The sequence below is a fragment of the Manis pentadactyla genome, chromosome 16 (genome assembly GCF_030020395.1).
Source record: "Manis pentadactyla isolate mManPen7 chromosome 16, mManPen7.hap1, whole genome shotgun sequence".
Classification (NCBI taxonomy): domain Eukaryota; kingdom Metazoa; phylum Chordata; class Mammalia; order Pholidota; family Manidae; genus Manis; species Manis pentadactyla.
Window position 1 is genome coordinate 18,001,233 of NC_080034.1, and position 26,372 is coordinate 18,027,604.

The window sequence follows — 26,372 nt, forward strand, 5'->3', positions numbered from 1 at the left end:
AGTTTTTCCGTTGTTCTTATACTCCACAGATGAGTGAAATCATTTGGAATTTCTCTTTCTCCACTTGGCTTATTTCACTGACCATAATACCCTCTAGATCCATCCATCTTGTTGCAAATGGTAGGATTTGTTTTCTTCTTATGACTGAATAATATTCCATTGTGTATATGTACCACATCTTCTTTATCCATTCACCTACTGATGGACACTTAGGTTGCTTCCAATTCGTGGCTATTGTAAATAGTGCTGTGATAAACATAGGGGTGCATCTGTCTTTTTCAAACTGGAGTGCTGCATTCTTAGGGTAAATTCCTAGGAGTGGAATTCCTGTGTCAAATGGTAAGTCTGTTTTGAGCATTTTGAGGAACCTTCATACTGCTTTCCACAATGGTTGAACTAACTTACATTCCCACCAGCAGTGTAGGAGGGTTCCCCTTTCTCCACAACCTTGCCAACATTTGTTGTTGTTTGTCTTTTGGATGGTAGCCATCCTTACTGGTGTGAGTTGATACCTCATTGTGGTTTTAATTTGCATTTCTCTTATAATTAGCGATGTGGAGCATCTTTTCATGTGTCTGTTGGCCATCTGAATTTCTTTTTTGGAGAACTGTCTGTTCAGTTCCTCTGCCCATTTTTTAATTGGATTATTTGTTTGTTGTTTGTTGAGGTGGGTGAGCTCTTTATATATTTTGGATGTCAAGCCTTTATTGGATCTGTCATTTACAAATATATTCTCCCATACTGTAGGGTTCCTTTTTGTTCTATTGATGGTGTCTTTTGCTGTACAGAAGCTTTTCAGCTTAATATAGTCCCACTTGTTCATTTTTGCTGTTGTTTTCCTTGTCCGGGGAGATATGTTCAAGAAGAGGTCACTCATGTTTATGTCTAAGAGGTTTTTGCCTATGTTTTCTTCCAAGAGTTTAATGGTTTCATGACTTACATTCAGGTCTTTGATCCATTTTGAATTTACTTTTGTGTATGGGGTTAGACAATGGTCCAGTTTCATTCTCCTACATGTAGCTGTCCAGTTTTGCCAGCACCATCTGTTGAAGAGACTGTCATTTTGCCATTGTATGTCCATGGCTCCTTTTCAAATATTAATTGACCATATATGTTTGGGTTAATGTCTGGATTCTCTAATCTGTTCCACTGGTCTGTGGCTCTGTTCTTGTGCCAGTACCAAATTGTCTTGATTACTATGGCTTTGTAGTAGAGCTTGATGTTGGGGAGTGAGATCCCCCCTACTTTATTCTTCTTTCTCAGGATTGATTTGGCTATTCGGGGTCATTGGTGTTTCCATATGAATTTTTGAACTATTTGTTCCAGTTCCTTGAAGAATGTTGCTGGTAATTTGATAGGGATTACATCAAATCTGTATATTGCTTTGGGCAGGATGGCTATTTTGACGATATTAATTCTTCCTAGCCACGAGCATGGGATAAGTTTCCATTTGTTAGTGTCCTCTTTAATTTCTCTTAAGAGTAACTTGTGGTTTTCAGGGTACAGGTCTTTCACTTCTTTGGTTAGGTTTATTCCTAGGTATTTTATTCTTTTTGATGCAATTGTGAATGGAGTTGTTTTCCTGATTTCTCTTTCTATTAGTTCATTGTTAGTGTATAGGAAAGCCACAGATTGCTGTGTGTTAATTTTGTATCCTGCAACTTTGCTGTATTCTGATATCAGTTCTAGTAGTTTTGGGGTGGAGTCTTTAGGGTTTTTTATGTACAATATCATGTCATCTGCAAATAGTGACAGTTTAACTTCTTCTTTACCAGTCTGGATTCCTTGTATTTCTTTGTTTTGTCTGATTGCCATGGCTAGGACCTCCAGTACTATGTTAAATAACAGTGGGGAGAGTGGGCATCCCTGTCTAGTTCCCGATCTCAGAAGAAAAGCTTTCAGTTTCTCGCTGTTCAGTATAATGTTGGCTGTGGGTTGATCATATATGGCCTTTATTATGTTGAGGTACTTGCCCTCTATACCCATTTTGCTCAGAGTTTTTATCATGAATGGATGTTGAATTTTGTCAAATGCTTTTTTAGCATCTATGGAGATGATCGTGTGGTTTTTGTCCTTCTTTTTGTTGATGTGGTGGATGATGTTGATGGATTTTTGAATGTTGTACCATCCTTGCATCCCTGGGATGAATCCCACTTGGTCATGGTGTACGATGGTTTTGATGTATTTTTGAATTCGGTTTGCTAAAATTTTGTTGAGTATTTTTGCGTCTACGTTCATCAGGGATATTGGTCTGTAGTTTTCTTTTTTGGTGGGGTCTTTGCCTGGTTTTGGTATTAGGGTGATGTTGGCTTCATAGAATGAGTTTGGGAGTATTCCCTCCTCTTCTATTTTTTGGAAAACTTTAAGGAGAATAGGTATTATGTCTTCTCTGTATGTCTGATAAAATTCCGAGGTAAATCCATCTGGCCTGGGTGTTTTGTTCTTGGGTAGTTTTTTGATTACCATTTCGATTTCTTTGCTCGTAATTGGTTTGTTTAACTTTTGTGTTTCTTCCTTGGTCTGTCTTGGAAGGTTGTATTTTTCTAGAAAGTTGTCCATTTCTTCTAGGTTTTCCAGCTTGTTGGCATATAGGTTTTCATAGTAGTCTTTAATAATTCTTTGTATTTCTGTGGAGTCTGTTGTGATTTTTCCGTTCTCATTTCTGATTCTGTTGATTTGTGTTGGTTCTATTTTTCTCTTAATAAGTTTGGCTAGAGGCTTATCTATTTTGTTTATTTTTTCAAAGAACCAGCTGTTGGTTTCATTGATTTTTGCTATTGTTTTATTCTTCTCAATTTTGTTTATTTCTTCTCTGATCTTTATTATGTCCCTCCTTCTGCTGACTTTAGGCCTCATTTGTTCTTCTTTTTCCAGTTTCAATAATTGTGATGTTAGACTATTAATTTGGGATTGTTCTTCCTACTTCAAGTGTGCATGGATCGCTATATACTTTCCTCTTAAGACTGCTTTCGCTGCGTGCCACAGAAGTTGGGGCTTTGTGTTGTTGTTGTCATTTGTTTCTATATATTCCTTGATCTCTATTTTAATTTGTTCATTGATCCATTGATCATTTAGAAGCATGTTGTTAAGCCTCCATGTGTTTGTGAGCCTTTTTGTTTTCTTTGTAGAATTTATTTCTAGTTTTATACCTTTGTGGTCTGAAAAGTTGGTTGGTAGAATTTCAATCTTTTGGAATTTACTGAGGCTCTTTTTGTGAGCTAGTATGTGGTCTATTCTGGAGAATGTTCCATGTGCACTTAAGAAGAATGTATATCCTGTTGCTTTTGGATGTAGAGTTCTATAGATGTCTATTAGGTCCATCTGTTCTATTGTTTTGTTCAGTGCCTCCGTGTCCTTACTTATTTTCTGCCCGGTGAATCTATCCTTTGGGGTAAGTGGTGTGTTGAAGTCTCCTAAAATAAATGCATTGCAGTCTATTTCCCCCTTTAGTTCTGTTAGTATTTGTTTCACATATGCTGGTGCTCCTGTGTTGGGTGCATATATATATATAGAATGGTTATATCCTCTTGTTGGACTGAGCCCTTTATCATTATGTAATGTCCTTCTTTATCTCTTGTTACTTTCTTTCTTTTGAAGTCTATTTTGTCTGATATGAGTACTACAACCCCTGCTTTCTTCTCTCTGTTGTTTGCCTGAAATATGTTTTTCCATCCCTTGACTTTTAGTCTGTTCATGTCTTTGGGTTTGAGGTGAGTCTCTTGTAAGCAGCATATCGATGTGTCTTGCTTTTTTATCAATTCTATTACTCTGTGTCTTTTGATTGGTGCATTCAGTCCATTTACATTTAGGGTGACTATTGAAAGATATGTACTTATTGCCATTACAGGCTATAGATTCATGGCTACCAAAGGTTGAAGGTTAGCCTCTTTAGTATCTTACTGCCTAACTTAGCTCGCTTATTGAGCTGTTATATACACTGTCTGGAGATTCTTTTCTTCTCTCCCTTCTTATTCCTCCTCCTCCATTCTTTATATGTTGGTTGTTTTATTCTTTGCTCTTTCATGTTTTCTCTAACTGCTTTTAGTGGCTAGTTGATTTTATTCTTTTTGCCTTTATTTAGTATTTGGTTGGTCTGCTTTCTTTGCTGTGATTTTATTTTCTCTGGTGACATCTGTTTAGTTTTAGGAGTGCTCCCATCTAGAACATCCCTCTAAAATACCCTGTGGAGGTGGTTTGTGGGAGGCAAATTCCCTCAACTTTTGCTTGTCTGGGAATTGTTTAATCCCTCCATCATATTTAAATGATAATCGTGCTGGCTACAGTATCCTTGGTTCAAGGCCCTTCTGTTTCATTGCATTAAATATATCATGCCATTCTCTTCTGGCCTGTAAGGTTTCTGTCGAGAAGTCTGATGATAGCCTGATGGGTTTTCCTTTATAGGTGACCTTCTTCTCTCTAGCTGCCTTTAAAACTCTTTCCTTGTCCTTGGTCTTCGCCATTTTAATTATTATGTGTCTTGGTGTTGTCCTCCTTGGGTCCTTTCTGTTGGGAGTTCTGTGTATTTCCGTGGTCTGTTCGATTATTTCCTCCCCTAGTTTGGGGAAGTTTTCAGCAATTATTTCTTCAAAGACACTTTCTATCCCTTTTTCTCTCTCTTCTTCTTCTAGTACCCCTATAATACGGATTTTGTTCCTTTTGGATTTGTCACACAGTTCTCTTAATATTGTTTCATTCCTGGAGATCCTTTTATCTCTCTGTGTGTCAGCTTGTATGCATTCCTGTTCTCTGGTTTCTATTCCATCAATTGCCTCTTACATCTTATCCATTCTGCTTATAAATCCTTCCAGATTTTGCTTCATTTCTGTAATCTCCCTCTGGACTTCATCCCATTGCTCTTGTATATTTCTCTGCATCTCTGTCAGCATGTTTATGATTTTATTTTGAATTCTTTTTGAGGAAGACTAGTTAGGTCTGTCTCCTTCTCTGGTGTTGTCTCTGTGATCTTGGTTTGCCTGTAATTTTGCCTTTTCATGGTGATAGAAATAGTTTGCAGAGCTGGGACGAGTGACGGCTGGAAGAACTTTCCTTCTTGTTGGTTTGTGGCCCTCCTCTCCTGGGAGAACAGCGACCTCTAGTGGCTTGTGCTGGGCAGCTGCGCACTGACAGGGTTTCTGCTTCCTGCCCGGCTGCTATGGAGTTAATCTCCGCTGTTGCTGTGGGCGTGGCCTGGCTCGGTCAGCTTCTCCAAAGTGGTGGAGTTGCGTTGGAGGGGGAGCTGCCGGGAGGCTGTTTATCTCAGTGAGGGTCCTCCATGCTCCTTGCAGCCCAGGGGGTTAGAGGGCCCAGAGATCTCCAGATTCTTTGCTGCTGTACTAAGTGTCCCGGGACGTTTCCATCCGGTTTCGGGGTCCCTGTCTCTTTAAGACTTCCAAAAAGCACTCGTTAAAAAATTAAATAAACAATTAAAAAAAAAAAAGCTGCTCGCTTTTCTTTGTCCTCGGGCACTGGCCTCAGGGTCCCTCTCACCGGTCCTGCTGCCCTGTTTCCCTAGCATCCAGGGCCCCCTGGGCACGCACTGTGTCTGCCCTCTGGCCCGGATGGCGGGGGCTGGGTGTTTGGCAGCCCTGGGCTCCGTCTCCCTCCCGCTCTGCCTGCTCTTCTCCCGCCGGGAGCTGGGGGGAGGGGCGCTCGCCTCCCGCGGGGCCGGGGCTTGTATCTTACCCCCTTCGCTGGGTTCTCTCAGGTGCGGATGTGGTCTGGATATTGTCCTGTGTCCTCTGGTCTCTATTCTAGGAAGAGTTGTCTTTGTTATATTTTCATAAATGTATGTGGTTTTGAGAGGAGATTTCCGCTGCTCTACTCATGCTGCTATCTTGGCTCCACCTCTGCTGTGTTTTTATAAATGTATTTTATCGACATCTCACTTTTCTACATTCTCATGTTGTTCTATTTGGTAACTTTTAGCCCATAAGTCCTCTCTCTACTATTTATATTGCAAAGTTGCAAATTTAAATGTCTGATACTTAATGTATTATGTATATAAACCATAGTTTAAAAACGTAATACTATATGAATATACATAAGAATCGACATGGTAACTATATGATTTAATCATGTTTCAGTTATTTTGCTTATTTTTCTCCCCAGGTTGGTTTTTGATGTCTGCCATGTTCCTTTTTTGCTTGTTGTATTTTATTTATTGCCCTCCCGTGAAGCACGCTGTTGTTTCTTTTGTAATACATTGTAAAAAACAAAATCAAGGCCTGTTTTATAATGTTTCTTTCTTTTAAAACATGTTAAACTTGTCAGACTGCATATTCATTTTTGTGCCAAGGGATGAAGAACAGTCAGATTGTTTCAAGGAATCTTCAATTTTTGGAAGTGTGTTTTCCTAACTTTTTACAAAACCCCTCTGAATTTCTCTTGGAAAGTTAGGTGGATGTGGGACAGAGCAATATAGGGACAGCAGCATACCAAATTTACCAGTAGTTGAAAAAAGATAACTGGAAAGATTCAGCTTTTACCAAGTCAGCTTTTTGACCAAGTTATCATGTTGACCAGCTTCCTTTCTTTGGAGAATGCTTACTCACTAAACTACCTGAAGGATCCATGTCTCCACTGCTGCTTTTCTTAGCTGTTCTTGTCCCGGTGCTCCATCCTGATGTATTTTTATGTAGTGTAACATTCTTCCTCAGGCAGTGTGAACCATTCTCTTGCTAGTTGTCTGCTCACCAGCCAGGCCCACTGCGCCCAGGGGGCCCGAGGGCTCCTGGTGGATTTGTAGGCAGGGCTTGGGTTCCACAGTTTGAGCCGAGATCCCTGGAGCTCCATGAGGATGAGAGAAAGGATGCACGCTTTCTCCACAGATGGAGGTGAGCACATGATTCTTACTTAAGGATGTCTTAAGCCTTTTTATAGAAATGTTGGCAGTATCGCTTTCCCAGGAATGAAGGCGTAGAGATCGCTGAGCTATACTTGAGGACATTGACTCATAGAAGCTTTGTTGTTTCCTTTCCTCATGCCTTTTGAATTCTTTTAAACCTCATGTTATGCTAGTCTTGATGGTGTAAAGTTAACTGCTCAGCTGGTCCAAGTCCTCATTTACTTAAAAGACAAGTAGGTCTTTTGTTTAATCACTTTTTCTGTGGTTGATTATTTGACATGTCAGTTTTATGCATATAGGCCAAAGACATGCGTACAATTCTTGGGGAAAGTTAATGTTGAACTGCTATTATGGTTTCCCATATGGAATAATCCACTTTTATTACATTAGTAATGTTTTATTACACTAGTAATGTCTTTATTTACTCACTTGACTTTTAAATTTAGACTGAGAAGAAACATAAGAGGGAAAAAACCTCACTAGTTCTGTCCTTGTTCTTTTTTAATTTGCAATTGTATGGTAAGCTTTTTAAAGACTTCTGTACAAATTTGTAATATTTTTTTCCCCACTCCTCTTTCAGGCACCAGGAATGGCTTGTCCTTGGTCTGTGTTGGATGAAACAACCTTAACCTGATTTTCTGCAGTTAAAAATATCACATGTCACTTCTTAGTGTGAAGGCAACATTTAACAATTCACAAAAATTTGAAAGCTCAATTGTATTTATTATTGTAATAATCCCCTGCTAGTTTTAAGGTTATGTTTTAAAACTGGATTGAGAGTAACTTTTAGAATGCATTTTGAAGTAAGTTTTATCTAAGTTAAGTAATGTAAATGTCTGATTTATCTACAGGAATAACTAAATTCGTAAGCAGTATCTACAACTTTTTGGTCTCCCCAAATAAGGCATTTGGCATTGTAATGACTGTGGAAATATTTTATCTTTTTCCTTTACCACAAAGCAAATGTTGACCCATTATCTGGACAAATTAGTTAATAAAGTCCTACTAGGTTTAATCATGGATCTGTTTGATTCTTTCCTATTGTAAATAGTTTCACTGGCATAGTAAAACCAGACCACCATTAAAGAATTTTACAAAGCAACATTGTGCATTTAAATTTAGAGGCTCTGTACCTATAGTACTGATAATTTTTGTTGTTCTGAAGAAATCTTTTAAAACAAGATCATTGTAAGACCATTAATAAGCATTAAAATATACTTATTTGAATCTTCCTATTCTTTATTCATTTATTTATAATTTGATAACAGCTCTATTGAACCCTGAAATGACAAGAGGAGTAGATGCAATTAATCATATGAAACGATACATGATTAATTCTCAAAATGGATAACATATCCTTTGGGAAACAGAATCTTACTTATGTAGTTGCTTACATAGGCTCAGTAATCTCACTGGTGATGGTGATAGTTTATATCCATCTCTCTTCTGAAAATAGTAAAATAGTGAGTGAGAGAAACACTTCACGGGACAGTGAGTCTAGATTTGAAGGCTTTCAGGGCTTTGACTTTAAAATTATGTTCTTTAGTCATACAAGGGTGAGGGTAGTTTTGCATACTTTTCATTAAAAATCTTTGAAGTAAGGTACTCATATGATATTCTTGAATTAGTCCAAATGCATTCTCCATTTTTGAAGCATGAAAACACAGAATTAACAAAACATTGTTACTCAAGGCACTTATTTTAGTACTGAGTTCATGATCCATATAAACAGCTATTTTAGCAGAAGAGATGAAAATATTTTATATTCATTCTACTTTCATGAGTGCGTCTTTTATATGATACATCTTTTATGTGATCAGTAGTATGCACTTTGGTAACTAGATTATTTCATTCTTAAGATCTCTTGCATTTTATGTTTTAAGAAATACTTTCAAAATACTTGAGTGTACTTACTACATTGAACACTAGACAGATGTTTAATGCTGCCAAGAATTCATACCAGAATGTCATTTATGTTCTGGGTGTGTTGAAGGGATGTTAAAACACAGATGGGAAATATCTGAGAAAAAGAGCACTTGAAAATAATTATTTTGTTTATTTCAATATGCATTTTTATTTTTGATAATCAGAAAATAGGTGATTGCCAAAAGTTCTAGGTACTTAGATGGTTTATAAAAATAATTTTTGTAAATTTTAATATTGGTGTTCTACTATTTGAAATAGATATGCCTAGTTAAGTCATAGTTAGCTGTTTTGCTGTTTTAATTTTGGTTATTTAAAAGATTGTGGTTTTGAAGTGTTGGCATAGATACATACTTTGTGGGCTGTAGGAAAAAAAAAGTTATGTTTTCACAAAATACTATGTTAATATGAGTATTTATGAATACATTCCAGAAGTCATGTACTACTCTAATGGTTCATTTTGAATGTAATCCAGTAGAAATTATCAGCAGAAGATATTAGGATATAAATTTACTTTAAGTGTTTTGTTAGAACATAGGGGCTAGGTTTTTTCAATAAAAATCTCTCTTGCATTTGAAGTATAAAGAGTAATATTTGATAACCTAATATTAAAATTGAATCATGGCAGAGGAGTCCAATGATGATTTATTGGTTCTAAAAACTGAATAATTTCTTTGTTGTGATAGAATTTTCTCTCTGCTGTGTACATAAAAAGAAGGCCTTAATGGGACTTAGGTGAAATAGGAAGAACTTATGGATAATATATTTAAAAAATGGAATGATTATTCACAAAACATAAGAAACCACTACTAGAGAGCTTTAGAATTGTTGCAGATTTTTATTGAGACATACAGTTAGGTGCTAATGTTTGTTGAGCAATCATAGAATGTACAACATTGTACCAGGTGATTATAGATGGAACATTTATTCTCCAGTTAGGAAAATAAAAAGTCACTCAAGAAACATACTGTGCAAAAGTATATATATATTCTGTGGTGGGTTAAGACTTTTAAAAGGTATTAGAGATAAGTATAGTTAATCATGAAATGTGAGGTATTAAGAATTTAGATGAAGAGTTATAGATTGGTAGGAAAATCATCTGTAATAATTTTTAAGTAGAGGTGTAAAATGGATTATATGAAATTTACTTGATAATCATAAATCAGATAAAAACTCTTGATAACTATTCTAGCTTAATACCTCCAATACAGATAAATTTCAAGAGAATCTTTTTTTATTTTTAATAGAGCACTGTTTCTCTTAACTGTGATGTAGAATTGCCTTAATCAGAATCACCAGAGATGGCTGTTAAAATTCAGTTTCCTGGGCCTCCAGTCCTAATGAATCAGAATCAAAGGCTGACACCCTGGAAACTGTGTTTTCTGGCTGCTATATGTGGGTCTGATATAAAGTTTGATAGTGTTATAGAAGCTATGATTTAGGTTGATGAAAAAAGAGGAATATAAAGGTAGTAAAAAGACAAAAGTTACCTACTCTAGGAGAACATTTAGTTTTAGTGACATTGGTAAAGGGAAATGGAATAATGACATTTATCCTTTTAGGCCATATGTGCTTAATATCTTCCTCTTACTAAATAAATTTTAATATTACCATGAATGGTAATATGAAATTACGTTTCCAGATAAATTCAGTTCTCTTGGTGTATTTAAAATACTTTATTAATTTTTGACAAAGTCTTAGAAACAAATCTATCTTGTAAGACAAAGAGGCATCTGGATGCAACTGAACAAGAATAAACTTCATGTGAAGATAGACATATCCTCACAAAGACAGGAATTCATTAATTTAAATGTACTTGTTTTATTATATTCTCAATGTCACGTGACATATTTAGGCTATTTTCTGAGAAATTTACTTTGAAGATGTATATAGTATTTAAAAATAAAATAATGTTATCCGATGTATTAACATTTTATTTTAGAAAAGCTACCTTCTATTACTGTGGGGAAAAAAATGGGGTAATACTCCCTGATAAGGCTAATCTTGTCAAATGCCAAATTCCTAGTTCTTTTTATCAAAGAAACTGCTTCTTGAACACAGTACTGTTCTTTCCTAAGAAATATAGGTGCCTTTGTCTAGCAGAATATCCTTAAAATTATCTGTGAGAATAACCTGCCCAGGCCTGAAAACTACACAAATGTGCTACCCTTTGAGGTCATGGCAGTGAGTTGTGTAAAGATCCTTCCAGAATTGATGTTTTGAGTTTGCAGGATACTTTTTTCTTGTTTTACATTTTTTAACCCAGTGATAGCTACAACTGTTAATATCTTTACTTTTTAATTTTGAAAGACCAGTGTGTGACCTAGATTTCTTGGATGACCTAAATATGAGTAGAATTTATTGAAATATAAAAACCTCAAAAAAAATAAAGAACCCCAACTTATTACTTCTGTACATTTTAATTTTATTAATATGTAATTTTTGTATGTAATTATATATTTTATGTAATTTCTCCTAAATAGGCAAAAAATATAGAAGTTGTGTTATAAGTTTGAAAATGTTTCACTTATCCAAATCCCATTCCTATCCCCAAAGGTAGTAACTGTTACTCATTCAATGAGATTCTTTCCAAACTTTTTCTTGCATACACAAATACATAAGCAAAATACATATCTATTTTTAAAATAAAAAATTATGTCTAGTGATTTATTATTCATTTATTTAGCTTCACAATATTATGGATGTTTTACCATACCTGGTTATCAGAATAGAAAATCTATCTCATTTCATTTATAACTTGAATGTATTTTATCTAACTTCCGCTACAAATGTTATAAATAGTCCCACATACTTATGCAATCTTTTTTAGAAAGAACGTATTCCTGTAAGAGTAATTATTACTTCAAAATATAGCCTATGGTTTATTCCTGATTTTAGACAGAAATGTTTAGTGTCTCACCAAATGTGATGTTTACAGTTAGTTTCTAATTGACTCAGATTCCGATTTACAACATTCTAGTCCTAGATTAGTAAGGATTTTTAATAAATAATGAATGATAAATTTCACAGAATACATTGTTAGTATCTTTTGAGATGATTTTGTATTTTTTTCCTCTAAACTGTTAATATAGTAATGTCCATGAACCTAACATAATATATGGATATATTTCTTGATGTTGAACACTCATTGCATCCTGACACAAGTCCCGCATAATCATGTTATTCCTTTGTTCTAAGGCACCGCTAAATTTGACTGACTTACATTATAGTAAAGCCATTTTTATTAACAAATTTGAACAGTTTATAGATTTCCTTTTTAGGTATTATCCTTGACTGGTTTTGTTATTAGGATTATGATGGCCTCATAATCTGAGTTTGATCTCCATCTTTTTAATGTCTTGGAGAAGTTTAAAAAACAGAAAAACTATCTGGTCCTTTGATGTTGGATAATATTTCTATGGCAGGCAAAATAATGACTCTCCACTCTAAAAAGATACCACATTCTAGTCCCCAAACGCTGTGAATATGTTACCTTACATGATAAAGGGACTTGGCATTAATGTTAATGACCTTGAGATGGGGATAATATCCTGGATTATCTGGGTGTGCCCAATCTAATCACAAGTAATAAAAAGTAAAAGAAGATGGATGAGGAATGGGTCAAGAAGATTGGACTTGGAAAAGACATGACTGGCCATTGAACATGGAGGAAGGGGGTCATGAGCCAAGGATCATGTGACCTCCAGAAGCTGAGAATGACCCTCAGTTTACAGCCAGCTAGAAAACGTGGTGACTGTGGTCCATCAACTGCAAAGAATTGAATTCTGCCAGTAGCCAGAATGAACAGGAAATAGATTTCTCTAGAGGCTCCACAAAGGTATGCATCCTTGCCACCCTGAATTTAGTCCAGTGAGACCCACGTTTTACATCTGTCCTACAGACCTGTTTAAAGCCACTGTTTGGTGATTTGTCGTGTGTCAATAGAAAACTAATGTAATTTCCTTTAAATTTTTTCCTTTAGTGAATGCTTATTCATCTATCTAATCTTAAGATTTTTCAATAGAAAAATGGAGGTAGATTATATAAACAGACAATTCATAATGGGCTGAGTTACAATAAATAATACAATGATTTAGATGTAAAAGTATATTAGTATTTTAAAATATGAGGTTATAAATAACAATATAAATTAGATGCAATTTTCAAATAAGGGATTATTTACTTTTTACCATGTAAATTAAAGTTAAAAATTAATTTGTTTTCATCGTGAAACTAGCTTCAGTTTGATTTGGTGGTTTAAAATATTTTTGATGGTGACTTCTATCATATATAAAATTTCAAAAATACAGTTTTCAGACTTCTCTGTAAAGTGGTGCATAAATTCTATTGAGCAATGAATCAGCTATGAAGGTCTTTGAAAAACCCATTTTCAGTTTTCTTCTTAATGAGAAATTCACCAGTTTGTTTTGAGTTACACAGTGACATTCCATGTACCCAAAAAGTATGGTATACATTTTTTAGGTTTTCAGAAGATCAGAGCTCATTTTAGAACAACTCTGGTATTATTTTTATTATTTTGGAAATTTGTTTTTCAAATGCAATCAGTTACCAGGTTTAGATATGTGTATATCTTTATGTTCCTTTTAACTCAATAATATATTTCACATGCATGATCCTCACTTTACTCGCTGATATAAAGGGGCAGGTTGTTTTTCTAGATTTGGGGATTCAGGGTGGTTACATGGCTTTCCCAGGCTGTGGCACTGCAGAAACTGAGCCTAGGTCTCTTAATCCTGCCCTCCTCCTCGTCCTCTGGGTTTTTAGGTATGTTGTTGTAATTTGCTAAACATTTGTCTTTTTGTTTTGTCCTGAAAAAATGATACTCTTACAATAGTAAAATTGTTTAGAATATCTTCTTGTCCTTTGAAAAATGTTAAGATGCTTTTAGGTACTGAAGAGATGCCAATAAAATGCAGCAATTTGCAAGAGTCCCCAGATAGCTTTTCCTTCTCAAGATATCCCTGGTCTCTGCAACTTATTATGTCAAACTGTGACATTTTCTGTTGTATATAAATATGAGTAGCCCAAAAATACTTACCAAAGCCTTTTCTACTGAAATTATGTGTCTTTGAGTAATTTGGGTCCAGTTCCATGTGGGTCCTGGTCTGTAGGCTAGGGAGAATATATTCGTCTAATGTTACTTAGGTTATTTTTTTCCCCCTTAAAGATTTAAGGGAGTAGTAAAACTGGTAATTTCCTTATTAAGGGTTTAGTGTAAGTACTTCTGTATTGGTTTCTTTCAGGTCTGGCAGCTTATGATTGTGAGTTACTTCTCTTTGGAGTTACTTTACCACCAAGTAATCTTTTGTGTTTCATAATGGTCTGCCGGTTAGTGTGGAATTTTTAAAACAGGATTGAAAAACACTGTGGGGTTCAGCTGCAAATATATTTGATCCTTTTGGGCATACATTTTTGAAAGAATAGTGACAATATTTAAAATGTTCAAGAAGCAAAAATCATTGTAGCATTTTTCTATAATCCAGGTCAGCCAAAGGTGAAAAGGCAAAGGTCATAAATGAGGAGCAATGCACCCTTGCTGGCACCCTGCTAACGGGAAGCCTTAGATTGCCAGAGTTATCTTGGATACAGTGGAAACATTTGGAGATGAGAGTAGAGAAAGGCGAGGTGGAAAGACAAAAAAAGATATCCTCAAAATGGAGAAAGAGGACAAATTTTGAGACATGGAAGAGAATTGACTTATGTACTTCACAGTGTTCAACAGTCAGGGAGGAGCTGTGAAGACAGTGGTGAAGATTTGTTCATTAGAGTGTCTGCACTGAGCTAAACACTTTTGAGAATTAACTGATAACGTACCAATCCTATGAGGTAGATTTTATTATCTGTCCCGTGTATAAAATGGGGATACTGAAACTCCACATTTTAAAAACTCATCAGCCTGGAGTTGATCAGCTGAGTCCATAATCATTGTAATCTTTGTAGCTAGTAAGAATTATACTTACAGCATATGTGTTTTTCTTCATTGAATATTTAGGAATGAATAAATCACTTCTTGATATAATAGAAGAAAAACAATGTGCTTTTAATATTTTAGTACCTGTATGCTGTCAGATCTCTCTACCACTATGTGGAAAAGTTGAAAATTTTTATTTTAAAGCATCATTAATGGATTAGATTTGCTTATAGTACATTTAAAATATTACATTACTTAAAAGCAGATTTGATCCAAAATGCTCTAATTTGAGGGCCAAGGGAAGTGCATTCATTGCATATGGGAAAGTATAAAGTGATATTTTTAATTTTCTAAGTCATGTATAATGGATACATTTCCTCCATTGCAAAGTGCTCTTTAGGAAGTAGGGGTCAAACCCTTTATTGTAAGTTTTGTATTTTTATTCTTAATGACATTTTTGTTGCATAGCAATTGTTTAATGGTTATAGAGAAGCTTCTGAAACATTTTTTCATGTCAACATTCTTTCACCACAGCAGTATGCAGGATTTTCCAATTGACTTTCTGCTCTTCCTCAAGCCCAAACTGAAATCACAAAAGTGGAAGAAATATATCCCTTTACTCTTACCAAATAAAATACTTGTCTCTTTACTTACACATTTTCACAGTTGCCTGAACCCAAAACCACACAGGCTGAAAATGAAATATAAAATAGTATGCTTGGAAAAACATTTGCTCTATGAAGTAATTGTTACTGAATACTTTTTGATCAAGAAACTGGTAAATTTCAAATGGCTTTGAATACTATTTCTGCTGATGTAAAATCGACAAAAGGTTAGCACATTTCAATAAATAGGAGCCCAGGAAAATATGATCTGGGGGAATTTTATAGACTAATATAGCTCTGAATTGCATGAGAATTTTATCCCATGCAAGCTCATGGTATTATTCTAGTTTTGTCAAGAATTGCTCTTGTAAGTCAGTTTTACTTTTTGTTTTTTAGTATTATATAGCTTTATATATTTTTTGCTATGGTATTTATAAAATACAAAATAATTCTTGGTATAATTGGACGTAAAAAATCTTATGATTCCATTTCATATCAATGAAATGTATTTTAATATTTTACTACCTTAAGACAGAGACAATAGGAAAAGGGTTCTTTTTTTCCTAATCTGGAATCCCCTCAAAGTACTCTCAATATCTGATATGTTGAAATAATGTAAGATCTGTGGCTATGTCCTAATATAGACCAAGCTCATTCTTAGAATTATTCAGATGAAAGGGTGTTGAATGCAGTCCAGGGAATGAATGGTCAGGGCCCTCAAGGATTCCTGGGGGGTCGAGGCAGTGTGCTGCTCAGGGACGCCTAGGGATAATTCTGTCTTTTTCCCCCAGAGTAAGAATATAGCCTTGTTGCTAGGGCAATTGGCTCCAGAAACAGGACTCGAGTCAGGTATCTCTAATTCCTACTAATATTGCAGATTGTGAATTGGCCTAGGGACTTGCGGAGTGACGGAACCCTGAGTAATAAAAGACTGTGCGGCAAGAAATTCCGCTTCTCAGGTCTGACAGCATCATGAGCAATTGCATGACTCCTTTAGGAATTCCTGGGGCCAAGAGACACTGCATTCACATAGTTACACCAGTTTCAGCTTAGAACAATGTATGGCCGTTTTACATCTGATAATATTTTATAGACAGACACTTTATTTAAATTCAGAACTTAATCTAAATGTATAGTGAGTTTGTGTGTGTGTGTATTTGAATGAGAGTTGGTTACAGATAGTTTGATGCCAAATCATGGTCTATTGAAATGGAGGCCTTTATTTTAACAACTTGATCTTAGTTGATTGCACTGTGAATATGCATTTTCTGCTTCAGTTCATATCACTCTATTATACTCATAATTCAATTACTTCTGCTTTATGTTTTAGAGTGCTTATAGGGTATACTGTGCTCATTTTATAATACTTAAAAATTTTATATTGTTTTATATTATTCTCTAGTATGGTTATATGTTTTTAACTCGACTGAGCCCCTTGTTAAGTCATTGCTCACAACTTTTGTTCTCTCCAAAGATTGTAGCACCGTGGCAAACTGAATTGAGCCAAACAGAATCAAATTGACTTCCACTTTATGTTTCAAGTTTAGAATTTAAAATTGGAACTATGTGTATCTCGCACTATAATTGTGGCTAACACATTGATTGGTATTGTATTAATAAAGTCAAAATGTGAAAATCAAAACAGTAGCGACCCCCCAGAACAGAAGGTGCTGATCTCGTTGGCAATGGCATCTCTCTCCCTGGCCCTGATTTCCTGAGATGTACTGCTGCCCTTTGAAAGCCCTGAGGATGCAGAGGGCTTTCAAAGAAATACTGATAGGGCCCAATTTCCTTGTCTTTCTAGTTCCCTTTTCTGTCCGAGTCAATACAAATATACAAAAACAACTGATATTAATGATTTAAACTGAAGTGTCATCAAGAAAAGAGCTAAGAAAAATGAATAAGTGAAAATTAATTATACCAGCACTGTTTGTTTTGGGTGATTAGTGATCATTTTGATAATTGCATTGAATCACTGATAATAGGTCTGCTTTCCCATGAATAAAAGTGCTCCTGTTATTCTCAAATTTATAAATTAACATTAATTTTCTCTGAATCTTACCTAGAGATTCAGACTCCTTTTGTCTCTCCACAAACCGTGGTGTTCATATTCTTCCCGATTTTGTCAGCAAGGGATCATTGGGAGAAAATTGCCATATCTTCCATCAGAGGTTAGATTCTTGGGTGTTCAGGATTCAGTTTGGAGGAATTGATTGGTGATTGGTTTCATTAGTTTTTAATTATGGTTGTGAGATGGTGAAGGCCTTTGGAACTGTTGTACTGAAGCTGAGCTCCTATTATTTGACAGGTTTTCTTGCATTATTGATTGTAAGTAACATAAATGTGTTCAAACGAAATATCCTTGTTTTATCACTTTGTTGGTCTGAAAGAAGAACTAAGGTTAATATCTTCATATTTTCTCTTTTAGAAAGCCTTTTTAAAAAACATTACCAAAAATCCGGTTATGACCTATGATTCTCTAATGATACCATCTACAATTTTTTAAATTAAAAATCTCCTTTCTTTCTTTTTAGGGAATCCCAGGATTTCCTGGAAGTCAAGGATTACTGGGACAAAAGGTGAGTTTTCATGAAAGTTGAAGACTTTGGCCTGGATCTGCCGATTAACAGGGTAATGTGGTGATGTGTCTTCATATAGTATACAATTTTACCACATTCTTGGTAACAGTTAATTGTTCAAATATGACATAATTTCAGATGCTATTATTTTGCCCTCATAATTATTTTTTGTTCTTATTTTATACAGATAATGTGAATTTATATACAGGCTTTTACTTGGTACCTTCTGTGTTTTGTGCTGTTAGCCCATCCTTTTGGGATAATTTTAGAACTAACTGAATTATATCTTTAGAAGTTTCTTTAGTACAGTCATCTTGGTAATAAACTTCCAGTTTTTATTTAATTGCAAATATATTTTACTCTTGCTTTTGAGGTAGTTTTGTAGGGTATACAGCTCAAGGTTGCTATTTTCTCTTAATACATTGAGGGTTATCTTTTATTGTCTCCTGACTTCCATTGATAACTATGAAAAAATCTGCTCTGATCTAAGTATCATTTTTTGTAAATGATCTGTCCTTCCTTTGGAATTCTATAAAGGTATTTTGTTTTTAGTGTTCTTAAAACCCACTACAATGTATCTAAATGTGGATTTCTCTTTATTCATCCTGGTGGAAATTCATTTTGCTTCCTGGATCTGTGGAATTATTTCCATTACTCTGGAAGATTTTAGCCATTATCTCTCTATTACATCTATTCTATTCTATTCTCTCTGTTCCCTCCTCCTGGAATTCTAGATAGATGTATTTTAATCTTTCTATTTTTATCTTCTGCATCTCTAAACAACTTTTATTTTTTATATCCTTGATTCTTAATATTCTAGTTGAATTTTTTGGATATATTTTCCGGGGGACTTATTTTTTCCTTTACTATGTCTAATCTGCTGTTGAAACCATCAACTGATTTAAAAAAATTTTTAAACGATCAAGTTTCTAATTTCCAAAAGTTAAAATGTTAAATGACAGCTTTTTATTTTTTATAGTCTCTTGTTTTATTTTCAGTCCTAACACTCTTTCATGATTCTATTTTTTGATTTATTAAGTTTCATATGTAGTCTTCAATTCCTTTGCTAACACGATTCTAATATATGCAGATCGTTGTTACTCCTGCTAACTCTTGTTCTTATGGCTTGCTGCCTCCTCTTCATTTATTGTTGATTTTGAGCTCATTGCTTTGTCTTAGTTGGTGGGAGTCCTGTGAGCCTAACTGGGGCTTGAAGAGCTGCCTGCTGCTGGTAGCTGTGGCTGCTGTTTCAGAGTATATAGCATATTCTATACTGTATGCTATACATATTCAGAGTATAGTATATTCTCAGCCCTCTTCGAGAGTCCTGAGTCATCATAGGTATGAAATATTGCTGCCCTTTTCCCATGATTGGCACCACGGTCAGCTTCCCAAGAGCTGTGCATGTGTTCAGACACCTCGAGGCCTCTTGGCTCCTGCATCTCTATCTCTGGCAAGCTTTGGGCACAGTTCCAAATCCTGAAAAATATAGCCCCAACCCATAGTATATTTTATTAAAATAAGAGATTTTTTGAAGACTTTTTCTGTTTCTTAATATGATCAGCACTCTCCCACAGAGGTTGCTCTTTCCAAGGCTTTTTGTTCTGGATTCAGAGAATCCCTTGGAGCATCTGATCAGCAACAATGCCAGAAATTGAAGTCCAAATGATATTATTATGTACCTGCATTTTTCTTAACTTGTGTTCACTCTCATAACTCTTCAACTATGACAAATAAGATTGTTTAGCCCCGGTTGTCTCACCTCAACAACCCTGTGTGAATGGCTAGGTCTTCCTTTGAAAGAATGGCAGAGTCCCTCTTGATTTCCTAATGAAGATCTTTGACTCAGTAATCCATAGACCCTAGGCGCAGGTCTTTAAGGTTTTAGATTCTTGATTTTTCTACCTTGGGTTGCTCCTGTCTTATAGTAGAGGAAGGGAAGACAGACACCCTGGGTACATTGGTATTGATTTTTCATTTCATAATGGTTTGGTGGGAAATTTATGGAACTGGATCAATAATTTACAATGTTAAATGTGACCTGTATTTGATTTTTAGGGAGAGATTGGGCCTCCAGGACCACTAGGGAAAAAAGGAGCTCCAGGGATACCTGTATGTTAATATCATTATTATTTATTATCAGTTTGATATATTGTTACATCGTATTAGGAGTTTTTATTCTGGAGATCACATCCAGCAATGATATTTTTGGGGTCCACAAATTCCATCTATTTTATTAAAAAAGATTACATTTATGTCCATTTTTCTAAAGAAGTCCAGATTTCTTTAGATTCTCAGAAAACTGGCCACCCAAAGAAAGATCAGGGACTTACTGTTGACAAACCAGACAACAAATATTCTAGCTATTTGTCACAAACAAAATACCCAAATGCCATGAAAATGTCTAAAAAATCAATGGTTATTCTTTTTTCATTTAAAAAAATTACAAATTTATTACTCTAATGAGAGAGCATATATTCAGAAGAGGTAATATAGGAAGGTCCTAAATAAGTGAACAGTTTGGAAGTTTTGGGAGTGAAACGTTACATGTGAGTTTGATATTAGAAATTATGAGACTCCTTTTGTGTGTGTAAAGATTCCATAAGAAATTCCTAAGTATATTGCTAGAAGTGATGTTGATGTTAATCTATGAATCAAATTGCCTATATAATGGCTTTTTCTTTAAATAAAACTGATCACTTTCATGTTTGATAATTTATGACTTCTCATTTAATCATGGGAGTTAAAAAACCAAATGTTTTACCCAGTGCTTTGAAAGATTTGGCGAATTTGCATGTAAGAATAAATAGGAAAAAATATTGTCTATTAGATATGAATTCAATTTTGGGGAGATGTAGAAGATTTTCCCTTTGAAATGGAATATTCTTCCTCTACCCTCCACCATTACTACCAAGCTATTTTTTCATTGAAATAGTAAATTACACTTGGTTATTTACTGGTGTCTAAGTTAACCTCCAGAAAATGAAGGTACTGAACTTCAAGAATATCTATATTTAACATTTTTAATGTTCTATACATTATACAATAAACTAGTATGTTTTACATTTTATAGTTGCAATAACATCCTAAATTGGCAGCAAAGCGCATGGTAGTGATGACATGGTATTTTCAATGTGGCCATATTGAGATTATGTTTTCTGATGACAGTAATTGAATGTTTTTTTGCTCACCACATTTTCTTTGCTATGTTTAAGAGAAAGCACTTGTTTTTAATATATGTAATGGTATTGAGAGTGGAATTTAAATTAAATCAGTTCCTTGTTGCTGGAATGGTTATCATAGTCTTATTTTGAATCTTATGGTTAGTTAAAAATATGGCTATTTTATAACTTGAAGAGAGATGATCATATTCAGAGAATTATTAGGTTGTAACTTCCAAAATATTGTTCAAGAAAATAGAAATTGTAAGTAAAATTGGCAAAGATAATATCTATGAAGAAACCTAATTCTTAGCCATCATGACAAAAGAAATTATGATGCAGAAAAACAATTAATGTTTGTCACTGTCTTATATTAGCCACCCAGTAATTGTTGCTATTTGTTGGTTGTATGACCAACCAAGTTATCAGGGTTTTGCTGGCCTTCCTGCTATCTGCATAGTTTGATTCTTTATTATCCTTTATTTGGATGTATGTAGGCAACTTTCTCAAATAGTGCATTATTTTTTGGTGGATTAATTGTTATGAGAATATGTAATTTGGAAATAGATTTAGTATTTTATAATGCTCTTCTCTAAATTACTCTTGAAATTCCCACTTAAAAATGTAGGGTTTGATGGGAAGTGATGGATTACCTGGTCAGCCTGGAACACCAGGATCTAAGGTAAATAAAATAAAATTAATAAGAGTGAGAAGCGTGTGAAAAATGACCTCTATGTACATCAGTAAGTTTTAACTATACTGATTTTATTTTGTATGTGGTTTTAATTCTATGAACAATCAGTTGTTAGAATGAAATCTTAGGCAAAAACTAAGCATATTAAACAAGCTAATGTAACGCAGGTCTGGTTTAAATCAAAGTCCAGAATTCCTCAGTACTCAGTCCCCTCCTCCCTTATTGGCATCTCCGAGTACACTGGGGAATATGTTCTACAGAGTTCTGTGGGGTTGGTGCCAAACCCACCAATCTCCAGTGTTATTCATTATGACTGAGGATAACTTTACCAACTTTCAAGTCCTCTTCTTGGTATTTTTATTTAATGAAATGTATATGAAATTTTTATTTGCAAAATGCCTTGCAGTGAGTTTCATTAGGCAGTCCCTCCCTTAGGACTGTGGGTAAGAGAGCATGTTATGTTTACTTTAAAACTTAAAAAAATAAACTACACTGGAAAAATATATTTAGAATGTCAGGTTATTCTCAAGGTAGAATTGAAACTGTTTGAATAGCATGGTTTGACCATTTTCTATGTGTATGGGATACCACACTAAGAGAATTTTTTTTTCTGGTTTTATTAGAGGATCAAATCAAGTACATTATGGATAGACTCAAGAAACTATTCTCAACTACATAATGAGTAGGTTCTAGGACAGCCTTCTGAAAGGAAGTGATAGAATTGCTGTTTTAAAAGTATTCAATTTTAAGTAGACATTGTCCCAGGAGAATAGAGCCAGGCATACAAAATGAGTAGATGACTTAATCTACTTTTCATTTCTAAGGTACTTAGAGAAAGAGATAGGATAAAGGGTCATGGGAGCCCCCAGTGATTAAGGAAAAGTAGCTATCCTTTCACCAGTGGGGGGTCCTTATGAGTCCTTGGAGCACTGGGTGTCCTGGCAGCATTAAGTGTCCACGGAGATGGTAGACAACTCTTGAGTGACTGGGCCAACCATGTGGAGAGTCTCCATAATTTCTCCAGGTCATTTTGTAAGGAGATAGCCTTATATTCCTTAAATAACTGGGGATACAGTGGACTCTCCCAGGGTTTTCTATATGCTCTAATACTTAAGGATGCTGCCTAAGATTTCATCAGCTGTTTAAAATTATCCACTTCTCATTTTTGGCCTGACAGTGAACTGGAGGTCAGTTAATTCTTTTGGATTTTCCATAGAACATTCTAGAACAATGTATTTGTGGCAGCCACCACTTGAGTAGATTATGCTGCTATGGCTGGGGAGGCAAGTGGATGTTGCCAGCATCAGAGTTTATTTTTTCATGAATTACCATAAAATTTGGTTTCCCTCATCTTGTACTTGTGCAATTATTTTGTCAAAAATAGATTTAAGATGTTAAAATTGTACCTTTTTAATGCAGTCTTTTCAGTGAAACATTTCCACTTCCTTTCATGTAGTATATTAGCTCAGGTGTTGGAATCTTTTTCGGCAAAGGACTAGATGAATATGTTTTATTTAGTCTTTGCAGGCCATAGTTTGCTTACCTTTATATTAGCTTACCTCTGCCAGTTTTGTCAACTAATATTTATACTTTCAGTATCAATGGTGCAAGTTTTAGAGTGGGAGAAAAAAAGTCATATTAAGCAGAAAAGGGATGAGGCTGAAACTCTGTGGTAGATCTTTAAAAAAGTTCTCATTTAGCTTATACCACCATTTTAAAAATAGCTGCTGAACCATAGATAAGTCTCCCATACCATATTTCAGTTTTTAAAAATATTATCTAAATGATAATAAGACATATTAACATAATCAAGTCATGTAACTTTCAACAAAGTCTAGTCACCTCTGAGTTTCAGCTTAATCGCTTGTCATATTAGAAATTTTAAGAGACCACTCTTCCATGTTTCAGTAATGTTATGTGCCAATGTTTTAAGTAAGACCAACTATTACATTCATATGTTTCTTAACACAAGCAGCCTAGAAAAATTTCAGAACTGAAAATGAAGTTGGTCGCCTTAACTTATTAGTGAAGCCAACTTGACTTTGGGTGATTATCACTGCCCCCCTTCCAGGTGCTACACCTCTCTGTTTAATTATGGACTTTTGCCAGATATGGACTAGGTTGTGATTTCAGGTATCAAATATATTTGAAAACCAGACTACCTTTGACAGACTCTCCTTATTACTCAACACATGTAGTCTCTGTTTTTTATATCCAGTCCTCTTTTCTTACCTTACATTCTCTGCTTTGCCAACTTGGTCTTGCTCTCAAAGTTTCTCTCTGTTAGAAAGGACTGCTTGAATCCTTAGAAAGAGCACAAGCTAAACATTTTATAATTCATACTTCTTCAAAAAAACCACTCTACATCTGGAACCAATTATATTACCTTCAATTGCATACTGAAGGTGAGTTTGAGAAATAAAATAGCGCAAAGATGAAGATTCTCAACTCGTAGGATGCTGTTAAAATACATGGCGTAAGAATGTGTAGTAAGGGGCGGAGCCAACATGGCAGCATGAGTAGGACAGTGGGAATCTCCTCCCAAAAACATATATACTTTTGAAAATACAACAAACACAACTAGCCCTAAAAGAGAGACCAGAAGACGCAGGACAGTGGCCAGACTGCAGCTACACCAGAGAGAACCCAGCAACTGGTGAAAGGGGTGAGATACAAGCCCCGGCCCGGCGGGACCCGAGCGCCCCTCCCCCCAGCTCCCGGCGGGAGAAGAATAGGCAGAGCGGGAGGGAGACGGAGCCCAGGACTGCTGAACACCCAGCCCCAGCCATCTGGGCCAGAGCGCAGACACAGTACGTGCCCCGGGGGCCCTGGATACTGGGGGAACAGGGCAGTAAGACCTCTGAGCGGGTGCCGAAGCTGATGCCCCTGTGACAAAGAAAAGCGGGGGCTTTGTGAAAGTCTTAAAGGGACAGGGACTTAACAGCCTGACGGAAACAACCCAGGTCACAGTACAGCAGCTGGAAATTACAGGGAAAACCGGGTGCACTAATCCCCTGGGCAACAGCTCTGAGACCCCTCACGGAGGCAAACAGTCAAGCTGCCCCCCCCCATCCATTACCCCACCGGGCGCTGCGAAAGCAGAGAAGCAGCCTGAGACAAATTCCGCCCACAGAAAGGGAAATTTCTCCCTTCCGGCCAGGCAAGACACAAAGACCCACTCTACACGCAATTACCCAACACAAGCCACTAGGGGTCGCAGTTGTCCCAGTAAAGAAAGGCCAGTAGCAAGTGAAAATTTTGGCCCTCCCAGCTGACAGTCAATAGCACCTGTCAACATGAAAAGGCAAAAAAATATGATCCAGACAAGACTAACCCAGACAGCTTCGGCATCTGCTACATCTTCCCCTGAGAAGGAATCTGGGGAGATAGATTTAAACAGTCTTCCTGAAAAAGAATTGAAAACAAAAGTCATAACCATGCTGATGGACTTGCAGAGAAATATGCAAGAACTAAGGAAGGAGAATTCAGAAATAAAACAAGCTCTGGAAGGACTTCAAAACAGAATGGACGAGATGCAAGAGACCATTAATGGACTAGAAAACAGAGAACAGGAACGCAGAGAAGCTGATGCAGAGAGAATAAAAGGATCTCCAGGAATGAAAGAATTCTAAGAGAGCTGAGTGACCTTCGAAATGGAACAATATCCGCATTATAGGGCTACAAGAAGTAGAGAGAGAAAGGGGATAGAAAATGTCTTTGAAGAAATAATTGCTGAAAACTTCCCCAAACTAGGGGAAGAAATGGCCTCTCAGACCACAGAGGTACACAGAACTCCCATGACAAGGGATCCAAGGAGGGCAACACCAAGACACATAATAATTAAAATGGCAAAGATCAAAGACAAGGACAAAGTATTAAAGGCAGCCAGAGAGAAAAAAAAGGTTACCTACAAAGGAAAACCCATCAGGCTATCATCAGACTTCTCAACAGAAACCCTACAGGCCAGAAGAGAATGGCATGATATACTTAATGCAATGAAACAGAAGGGCCTCGAACCAAGACTACTGTATCCAGCACGAATATCATTTAAATATGAAGGAGGGATTAAACAATTCCCAGACAAGCAAAAGTTGAGGGAATTTGCCTCCCACAAACCACCTCTACAGGGCATCCTACAGGGACTGCTCTAGATGGGAGCACTCCTAAAAAGAGCACACAACAAAACACCCAACATATGAAGAAGGGAGGAGGAGGAATAAGAAGGGGGAGAAATAAAGAATCATCAGACTGTGTTTACAATAGCTCAACAAGCGAGTTAAGTTAGACAGTAAGATAGTAAAGAAGCTAACCCTAAACCTTTGGTAACCACAGACTTAAAGCCTGCAATGGCAATAAATTCATACCTTTCAATAATCACCCTAAATGTAAATGGACTGAATGCACCAATCAAAAGACACAGAGTAATAGAATGGATAAAAAAGCAAGATGCATCCATATGCTGCTTACAGGAGACTCACCTCAAACCCAAAGACGCGCACAGACTTAAAGCCAAGGGATGGAAAAAGATATTTCAAGCAAACAACAGAGAGAAGAAAGCAGGTGTTGCAATTCTGGTATCAGACAAAACAGACTTCAAAATAAAGAAAGTAACAAAAGACAAAGAAGGACATTAC

The 26,372-nt window shown here is 35.9% G+C and overlaps 1 protein-coding gene across 4 annotated transcripts in view; it reads left to right on the forward strand.

Annotated features, from left to right (window-relative positions):
* The window catches only part of COL21A1 (collagen type XXI alpha 1 chain), a 178,048-nt gene that overhangs the window by 130,469 nt on the left and 21,207 nt on the right, over positions 1-26,372 (forward strand). For all 4 annotated transcript variants that reach the window (XM_057494381.1, XM_057494380.1, XM_057494382.1 and 1 more), the window contains 3 exons: positions 17,839-17,883; positions 19,942-19,995; positions 21,673-21,726. In XM_057494381.1, coding sequence (XP_057350364.1) covers positions 17,839-17,883; positions 19,942-19,995; positions 21,673-21,726 — 153 coding nt within the window. The remainder of the gene's footprint in view (positions 1-17,838; positions 17,884-19,941; positions 19,996-21,672; positions 21,727-26,372) is intronic.